This window comes from Pyrus communis, chromosome 4 (assembly GCF_963583255.1).
Source record: "Pyrus communis chromosome 4, drPyrComm1.1, whole genome shotgun sequence".
Taxonomy (NCBI): domain Eukaryota; kingdom Viridiplantae; phylum Streptophyta; class Magnoliopsida; order Rosales; family Rosaceae; genus Pyrus; species Pyrus communis.
The window spans coordinates 27,711,299-27,721,605 of NC_084806.1; the positions used below are offsets into that span (position 1 = coordinate 27,711,299).

The following is a 10,307-nucleotide window of genomic DNA, read 5'->3' on the forward strand; positions in this document are numbered from 1 at the left end:
CCAATATAAGTTAAGATGTCACTTTTAACCGATGTCGGATTTTTACCAAAAATCCGACAGTAATTGGGGTTTCTTGTCAGTTTTTCCACCGCCACTGATAGCCTTTTTTGTAGTAGTGCTCATTTGCAATAAACAAGAACAGATTGGCTGAAACAATTAATTCGAACCTCATGAGAATAAATCTTTCCCTAGAGTAACCAAAGAAGGTTGAAGTATTTGGTATCATCGATACTCACAGTAACACGGGACAAGGTTAATAAATAAAAAGTTGCAAGTTCATTGATTGAGACTTGCCTTTAGGTACGCGACAGGTCCAGTTGAAGCTAATATAAAGAAGACAAACTTACAGCATGCATGCAATCTTGCTGTAAATGTTTCTTTCATTAATGCTTTAATGTTTTACTATGTGGTTAACATTTGATTAATGATCCATGGAATGAAATATTTTCATATCGTTTTCTTTTAAGATTTAACACATAAATAATAAAAGTGTAGATAATATCGTATGTATTAAAATTTTTTTATTAAAAGTGTTTTGATGTTAAAAGGAGAAAATCTCTAGTCGAAATTTTATCTTTTCCATTTTCCTTATGTATTTGCATTTTCGTATATCTTTGCTTCATAAATTTTAGTATGAAGTCTTTGAGAAAAAGAGAAATTTAGTATAAGTTTATATTCTCAAATTCTTTATTTCCCTTTGTCGTGAAGTGTAAAGCATGCGATAGTACTGCTTTAATTTTCTTTCTTTTTCGGTAAATGACGGTGCTTCTTTTTTTGGTCAGACAAATGATGGTGCTGCAGCTGCTTAAGAATGAAAGAACCCCATCACCTATGCTAAAATATAGAATTGCAATTAGCAAGGATCACCTCATACTTTTGGTTAAAGTTTTAGGATTTTATAATTTATGTCATTTTATATTTTATTTTACAGTTTATGTATCTTAATAAAATTATATATTTTAAGTATAAACAAACATTTATTTATATGATATATAATAAATTTATAATAAATATGCTTAGTCCACTTAAATCCAGCCTAACCGCCTTGGTGTCAGGCTCTAGCCTACTGCCCAAATAGCTACTAGCCAATTAACGGCTAGAGTCTTTTAAAATCTTGACAAAAACATTGAAAAACCAAATTGGTTTTCCGTTGATATATATAAGTAGGAATAATATATTTGATCAGAATCTTGGAGATTGATGGGAAGGACATGCTTTTTTTGTTGCTTTCTTTTGTGTCTTTCTTGTCTCGTTGTCTTTCTTTAGCTCTGCTTTTACTCTTCTTTTTCTTTTGTTTCTTTGTCCCTCTGATTTCATGAGCGCGGTACCTGATTCTCATCTTTCCCATGGCAGCCCCCATTCATCCAGACACGAGAGGCATAACACACACATATAAATTGATTTGAAAAACATGGAAATTGAATTAGGTTTAATTTGATTTAATTATTTCCCTATTCAATTTCAATGTGACCTGCCCAAAGTGAACTCCAAATTGGGCTTCCTGGGGCTTAAGCTTGTCCCTCCTCCTGAAATGTTTGTTGAGGAGCTGCTTACATCCGAAATTCTCTCATAGCTTAATCCTTTCGGATCCATCATGTTCAGGTCCTGCCTCTGAAACAAAAGATTTATATAAAATTATAAATAAATACGCAAAAAGGATAAGAAGCCAAACAAAAGATCTGTGTGAACTGTGAAGGCGGGAATCGAAGGACGTTTGACTACTCTCACAGGGAATAATTGAATACTAATTTATCAAAGGGAAGTGAAACTTTGAAACAGTACACTAGAAAGTAGAAAGCCTGCACAAACTGAGCTCCTCCCATAACATTATTCTCCCTATAGCTATAGCTCCTTAAATCTTCATCAATTATCATATGTATATATATTTATTTATTGGAAACTTCATGTGATATCTTTTGACAATGCTATCATTGTTATTATATATAATTCATCTCGTGACACTAGCTAGTCTCCAATTTCATGCATGATCAACCTATGGGGCTCGTGAGCCAATTGGATTAGGTTTTCGGTCTAGGGCTAGGAGTTTATAAATTGTTGTGATGAATGAGAGAGTTTGCTGTAATTTTATGCAAATAAATGGGAGAATAGGCTTCACCTTTTACTTATTTATATATTTACCTTTTTTCACTAGTGGAAAGGAGATTTACATGGAAAATATATATACTGAGAATAATGAACAAGCTTTTACATATCACAAGGATTCTATCTTTTTAACTGGGACATGTGAAATACGACAGATTAACCCTTCAATTTTTAAGGGAACCAGCTTTTGGAAAGCCTATGTATCCCTTTTATCCTCTCTATGAGTAATCTGCACGACTTGATGGAGAAAGATGAAAAGAACTACCTTTAATCTGTTCATTGATTCCCATGGCATGACATCTATATACGTACGTATAATTGATATATACATGAAAAGCGTAAAATATTGCAAGGTAAATCTTAACATACATATGCTTGGAAATACATACATAAATGCAAAAAGTATTGAATTGGTACCTCCTGATCATCGAGAGACGTTATAATATTTGCAGATGCAGAATCATTTGAGTTTGCATGCAACCAAGCTTCTCTGCTGCAAACAACAGATTGAGAGAATATTATCTATCAGTGGAAGCCATGCATGCAGATGAAAAAGCAAACTGAGAGAGAAAAAAAAAAGGCAATCTTTTACTGCTGTCTTGTTTATAGTTATAGATCCTCTCTCCCCTTTCGCACTTTAGTCTTTGCATTTGTGCTGATTGAAATAAAGTTGAACTCCCATGTGACATGCATTCACTAACAAATGAATATATGAATGTAGGTACCAATTCACAGACTACAAGAAACTTTCAAAGGGGGTACAGCTTTGGCACAAAGATTTCGACTAGGGTTTACCTTTGGCCCTAAGTTTTCCAAAGTGTAGGCCACTTTTGATAATACATGCATGCATATCTCTCTCTCTCTCTCTCTCTCTCTCTCTCTCTCTCTCTCTCTCTCTCTGTGTACATACATAAATATATACATAGCTCTATATCCAAGCCCCACAAAATCAAGGAAAGAGATATCTCCATCGATTTTTGACAGTCAAATGAGAGCCCCAAATCTTGGAAATTTGAAACCCTAGCTAGGGGGTATCTTTGGGTCAAGATCACTCAAGTGTGGGTGGGTTTCTTTTTAATTTCTTTTTACCATGTACCCACAGCCCACTTGATGAAAGAGGTTATAATTACCCCATCATGATCTTTGATATGAAGTTTCAGTCAATTTTCAAGCATGTCTCTGTGATGGACTGAGACTGACAAATATGAAATCATCATCATTACTTGTTCTTTTTGTGATTTCTTTCTTGCATGCCACAATATATGAGCGCCATGCATGCATATTTAATTAATGTTTAAACAATTACACAAGGCAACCTAGACAACAACAAAACATATATACATTGAAATATTTTTTCTCTTTTATGCACTCGGGTTTATTTTTACCCCTTAATTATTCTTTTATTGACTCAAACCAAAGGCTAAAAATAATATAGTGATGTGTAAGTGGAGAAAAAAAGCGCAGGAAATGACTTTATTAATGTTTTTGAAGGATAAACTGTTATTATCATTTGAGTAATGGTCAGGTCTGAAATTGGTTATTAATTATGGACATGCAAATCAGGATTTGTCGTTCCAGCTGGCCATTGTATGAATTATCAATAACAACCAACTAGTAAATGAATAGGGTAAATTAAAATAGAGAAGAGCGACAGGCAGCGCTCCTTTTTGTAGGTCTCTGTGGAAAAATTGCTCCAGAGGCCGTCTGCAGTACTAATATGCAATTTAATTAGCGTTTAATTAGTGTGCTACCTTGAAGGATTGCTCCAGAGGCCGTAGTACTCCTTATTATCTTGAACAGTAGTCGATCTTGAACCCTGCTGAGGTGATGGTAGCTGCTCACAAGACCTTCTTGGGTTCTGAAGTTCATACATCATGTCTTCAGTGGTGTCACCAGATGAAGCATTTTCATATACGTCACTTTGTCCTGTACCACAAAACGATAAAATTAATTCATGCTAAGAACCCCCTAAGATAATTTTAATGTGCCACATTTAAATTTTCTGGAAAAGGTAGAGACATTATTAACCTGAAGAGGCCGCTGCTTTATCAGTGGTTTTCACCGTCCGGTACATCTGCAATGTTTGGAATTCATATTAATAAATAAATAATCATTTACATTAGAATAGGCAATGCATCATTACACTAATAATTTGGGACATAATTTGACCAACTAAAAGACCAATTTATAACAAATATGTATACATGTCTGAACACAATGCAAGTACATACAGAAACATTGATATGGATGATGTTGCAAAATTCCATTATTCATGTATGAATGTATGTCTATGTATGTATATTGAATATGTGGGTCAAATAACTTGTTGGAGCAAATATTAGAAAATATGAAAATAACACCCTTTCTAAGAAATATGGTTAACACTATTTTTCATTCAATTATTAAAATTATAAAGTAAGAAAGACTAACAGACTTGGAGATTGAGGCTTGTATAAATGCAATGTCCTAAAGACAGAATTTCACCCCAACTCTTGTACTTGTAGTTCGGTAGGCGTTTATCTCTCAGGATTCAACAATCTATAATCCGAAGTCAAAGTACTTTAATTTTTAGACTCTAGCAAACTTCATATATTCCGTACTCTCAAGACACGACTCAGAGTTTGACTAACAAAAATACAAGACATTGGAGAAAACTCTTCTTTTTTTTTCTTCTGATTCATTAGACATGTGGGATGTTTGAGTTTATATAGAACTCAACCCACCCCTTTTGAAACATTGTGACTGTTGTCTAAAGTTCCAACGAACAAACGCAACTCATGAATTTGGATTCAACTATAACACTTGACTCTTATTTTTCATTTATACAGAAATTAAATACTATAAATTAATGTTATAATATATAATTTCCAACCTAACTATGGTTAGAAATGCAGGACACGGTGTGTGGTTAGAATGGAACCCATATATGGATCTGATCTGAAGAAGATATCATTGAGAAATGATGATGTTTCTGTACTTGTTTATTTGTTTCTTTTTCTTTATATATATTTGTCTAATAATAATATATCCTAATAAATACAAAAGATGGATTGATGGATGGGGTGTTTTAAGCTTGACTTCATTTTGAATTTCTTGGGCTTTGTCTTACTCGATTTCTGAAATCGATGCATACATCTCACATCTCAGAAGTCAGTAGCATACTCTCTCTTTCTCTCTTTCTCTCTCTGCAGAGGGGAGAGGGCTGAGAGGAAAGAGAGAGAGAAAGCATGGATTATTTATCTCTCTAACTTAAGATGGACGGTTCATTTTTCCAAGTAAAAAGCTGTTCATTATGAGCTTGCAGAAGAAGAAGCAGAACCATCAGATCTAGTCTATCTATCGTTAATCTATTGCAAGTAGAAAGAAAACAGTCTCTTCTGTACTGCACAAAAACAACACCATTGGAGTTTGGCGCCCGCGCACACAGAGACACACACATTTATATTTTAATTCAATAATAAATAACACATAGCTAGCACCTTCTTAATGTATAATATTAAAACTAATGTAGTTTGTGAACATTTCAAACTGAGAGAGAGAAAGAGCTGCAATCAAGTTAATTGAGAGGTGACACATCTTCAAGAACCAATTAATTGAGATGGAAGCTGGAACAAAAGCCAAACATGTATGCTAGCTAGCTAGCTATATACACAAATGCAGTTAAAGGTTCCATAGCTACCTATTTCACAAAATTAGAAGAAGCAGAAGAAGAAGACAGATATAATAAAAGAATCAAAGATAGGTTGTTACCTGTAAGTGAGATTTAACATGTGCCAAGGTGAGATCTTTGACATCCATTAGCTCAAGAACTGACTTTGGTGTTGCTCCTTATCATAATTAAATTATAACCCACTAAATTAATAATTGAATTTAACAGAAAAATAAAATATAAAAAAATAGTTAGCGAGTGAGTGAGAGGAGTAAGAGAGTGAGTACTGACTTTCATGGCCACCCAAAAGCTCAACGGCGTGAACAAAGCGGGCATGAAGATTTGTAGTCCAACGCATCCGAGGGGCCCTCATGCTTCGTTTGGCCGGAAACCGAGAGAAAATCCGGGATCTTAGAAGGCCACCATGATGACCTTGATGATGATGATGATAAGCAGCTGCCTGAAATAGTGGGGTTGAACTAGAAATTGTAGAGGTAGAGGTTGCCGAATTATTATCGAAATTAACCGGCTTTTGTGAAGAAGAAAATGGGAAGAAATTATTAGGAGGACGAGGAGGATGAGGGTTTTGATAGAGTGGAATTCCTCTAATGGGTCTCAAACACCCAAGCAGCTCTTCCGATTGCTGTAATTGTTGTTGCACATCTGCTTGGGGAACTTGTGGAAAGTAATGGCTTTGCTGAAACTGAAAGGGATGGAAAAGATTGCCATTACCACCATTACAGCTAGTACTGGCTGTAATATTACTGCAGTGGTGGGGACGATGATTGGTGTTCGAAAGCTCATCGGAGGTGGAGTTTCGGGAGTCCAAGGCTCTCTTCCAAAACCCCAAATCCATCTCCTCCTGATGACTATGATGACTGCTTCTCCTCCAACTAGTTGATGAAGAGGAGGACGAGGGTTTGCTGTTTGGAGGGCTAATTTGTAGAGATAAATCCGGTTGTGCAGGGAATAGCTCCATCAATAATTGATCTCCCCACCTCCCTCTTTAAATTTCCTTCTCCCAAGCCCTATGTAGATATGTGTGTATATATGTATATATATATATATATATATATATATAGCTTGCTTATGATTCCCTCCTGTATGTCTATGAGCACTTTCTTCTTCCTTGTGCTGGGAAATAACAGTGTGTGTTTGTATATATGAAATAACAGTGTGTCTTTGTATATATATTGTGTGAGCTAGTCAGCTAGCTTCCTTGGTGATCTGATTAGGGTTAGGGATTTTCAGGTGTTGGACGGATTTCTGGGTATTTTTTGTTGATGGGTTTTGATCAATTTGTGTGGGGGTAGTTGCAGAGAGATTTCACATTGAGATGAGAGAGAGAGGGGGCGCCGGGGAGGGGGGGAGAAGAAATGACAAGGTATGAAGTGAATGGATGTTTCTTTTGTGTGAAGTATATGTGAGAAAATGACCCTTGAGGGGCTCTATAGAAAGAGAAATTAAGAGAGAGAAGGTAAGGTGTTTGATTATTTTGTGGACGTGGGGGTAGGGTACTACTACCAGGGTAAGAAAGTACGATAAAGAGAAACAGTAAATAAAGTTTGAGACATGTTTCTTTCTAATCACTTGATTCCTTTATCGCTATAACTATTTCTATTTTTTTTTTTTTTTTTTTTTTTTTTTATTTTTTTTTTTTGTAAATAAAAAAAGGAACAAGATTTGGCTGCTGAATCTTCAGCAGCCACTCCTACTTACACCCAATCTCGGATGGACACGTGTCCAAGTTTTGATTTTTTTTAATCAAAATTTAGACACATGTCCATCCGTGATTGTATGTAAACATGAATGGCTGTTGAAATGTCCAGCAGCCAAGTTAATTCCTCAAAAAAGGGGGTGGTTTGGATTTGGATTTGGATTTGGGGTATTGTGTATAGTTATATATAAAAGTAGTGTTACATCTTTTCTTTAGAGGAGAAAGTAAAAACGGAAAAAGGGAGCCAAAAAAGAAAATTTGGGTATAAATGAACTTTAACGTATGCATACACCCCTCCCTCAACAACTCATAGTTGTAAAACTTTTTCTAACCCCCACTCGCAAACAGAGTCCTTGAGCAGAAACCTTTGGTTTGTTTGTGCTCCTTTTGCAAACCCTAAATTGAACACGCCCACACGCACCATGATTGTACACTGATTTCCACATCCTATGGTGTAGAATAATTGTCTCCAATTTTCTCCACATTCAGTCTTTATTTGTTTCGTTCAGTCACCAAAGAGTCATGATCATTTAACTATAAAAATTATGGGTAATGCTAAGAAGATCAAAATTTTAAACGAAATTATGTAAACCAAATGATGTGGATGTTGATAATTGGATTATTACTTAAGTGTTGATAACATGCTTATTTCCTATTAGTGACACATAATTTGTTTTGCAAATTTGGTTTAAAAATTTGGTCTCCAGCGTTATCCAAATATTAAACACCCAACATTATCATTTAGTCTCCTTAGCATTACTATTTAGTATTGGATAATATTTAGCTACTTTTTTTTTTTTAGAATTTGAAGTCTTATTATACCTTCTTTTTTTCATGGTACGTATCAGTCCAGAAAACCAATAGTTGGATTTTCATTTAGGAATCTAATGGATCTTTGCAAAGTTAGATCTTTGTATAAAACTCATGTCGTTGAGTGATAAGGTACCGTTGCAGCCGAACTTCCGATTAATTTTCATGGTACGTACTACTGACAGTCCGAAGGACTAATAGCTAGATCTTTCGTATAGGGATTTAATAGATCATGGCCTTTTGGGTTGTCACTAAGGAGAGGTGAGAAACAAACAAAACTCAAAATTTGGGTCTAATTCTTCTCCAAGAGGTGAATTTTGGGGTGGGAATTTTGGGATTTTGGGTTTGCAAGGGTGGGAATTTAAGATTGGTACCTAGCCCAGAAGGATAATGTTGTAAGTGGAGAGAAGCCCACGTGAAGACCAGCAGCAAAGGCCAGCTCACGTGAAAACCAGTAGCTAAGGCCAACTTACACGACTTCATGCGAGTCAGCAGCCTAGGGTGGTGGGATTGGTTGTAAGCGATCTCACCAATAACAAACTTTCTACGACTCTGATGTGCGCACCGTCAGATCCGGTGGCTGATACGCCTTCTAGGTTTTGTTGAGATTACCCCAAATTCAAAATAACATGTCCACATGCCATAAAGAATCCCTGGGAGAATGGCTTTTTCTGTTGTTAGGATCAATCATAGATTCTTCGATGGCTGAATCATCTGGGAGAATGGCCATAAATACATCATCATCTCCGGACATCGCGTTTGAATGTCCAACTTCCAAATCTAAAATGGTCATTTTGTTTGTTAAGCTTTGTTTGATCTTGCCCACTGCTTGATAAACTCCCTTATTATTTTTTGCAAATGTTTCTTCGATAGGTGAACATCGACCATGTTTACTGTTGCATCCGGGAATGGGTTTATGTCAATCAATACTTGGGTTTTCTTAGGAAATTTTAACTTTCCATTATCTATCCAAGTCTGGATGGCATCTCTGAACATCATAGTTGTTGGTCGGGTTTTTGCTAAAGTCGGGATACTTGCAATATACTTTGCCTTTTAGGTCTTTAGCTTTGGGTATATTATGCCCGGGTTAAAGCTTAATTATCTTGGTTGCCAAGAGCTGGTCAAAAATCGCATCGGCCTTAGTATTATTAAAAGTATAAACCTTTGATGTCTTTATCACAGCTTCGCCTAAAGCAGTATGAGTTTTTGTATCCTTAGTGTTAGCATGAGTTAATGCCTTGTACACAAATGGTTTATCGATCACAATTTTGACTGCATCAACACTAGCATATTGAGCCTTATGAGCCTTAGTATCGTTGGCCGAAGAATAACTCACACTTGGATTTTTGTACAAAATCCCTTATGATGAGGTCTTTTTATTGTTTTCTTTCCTAAGCAAAGAGTCATATTGTTCCACATGTTTGACCAACTCATACGTATCCCAAAAGTTCATGCCAAGGAACTTTTTCTATAACTCCATATTCAAGCTATTCTGAGTTATCCACACATACTAAGCCTTGGGAAAGCGTACTCGACACCAATTATTAGCTACTTTGAATCTATATAGGTATTGGGCTGAAGATTCATCGGATCAAGGATGATCCACTGGTGGCAAGAATTTGCCTGTTCTTGTTTGAGAATCAAGTTGCCAATCTCACGCTCAAGGATGATCTTAAGATGTCGAGTATGTTCTTGAAGTTTACGCCAAAAAAATGTTTTTTGGTAGAACATTTGATGTGTCATCATCATCGTTGGCGCATTCCTCAAGTATTCCTCCTGGAAGGCTGACGTCGGCAAGCTGAGTGATCTGAGTGATAACCGTAGCCGAATGTCTCTGCCCGTCGAGATTAATTTCCACTTCTTGGCATGTGCAGATTCAAGAGTGACGACAACATGTGGGTCTTGTGCCGTTTTTGTAATTGTGGGTATTACCATTTGGTTCACGAATGTTTGATTTTCGGTTACTTTTCCCATCATTGACTTTTTCTTGATGCTGCATGTTTTGATGGTCATGAACTTCATAGTTAT

The 10,307-nt window shown here is 36.0% G+C and overlaps 1 protein-coding gene across 1 annotated transcript; it reads right to left on the reverse strand.

Moving 5' to 3' along the window:
- Positions 1-1,019: 1,019 nt before the first annotated feature.
- On the reverse strand, positions 1,020-7,104 carry LOC137732512 (probable transcription factor KAN2). Its single transcript, XM_068471833.1, has 6 exons — positions 6,044-7,104; positions 5,854-5,930; positions 4,132-4,177; positions 3,855-4,029; positions 2,521-2,596; positions 1,020-1,611 (listed from the first exon to the last, which is right to left on the reverse strand). The coding sequence occupies exons 1-6, from the start codon at positions 6,729-6,731 to the stop codon at positions 1,462-1,464; spliced, it is 1,212 nt and encodes a 403-aa protein (XP_068327934.1). The 5' UTR covers positions 6,732-7,104; the 3' UTR covers positions 1,020-1,461.
- Between the last annotated feature and the right edge of the window lie 3,203 nt (positions 7,105-10,307).

Coding starts and splice junctions, on each gene's coding strand:
- LOC137732512 (XM_068471833.1), bottom strand. CDS start 6,731: ATGGAGCTATTCCCTGCACAACCGGATTTATCTCTACAAATTAGCCCT. Junction 5,931..6,043: donor GCTTTTGGGTGGCCATGAAA/GTCAGTACTCAC, acceptor AATTATGATAAG/GAGCAACACCAAAGTCAGTT. Junction 4,030..4,131: donor TAAAGCAGCGGCCTCTTCAG/GTTAATAATGTC, acceptor TTTGTGGTACAG/GACAAAGTGACGTATATGAA.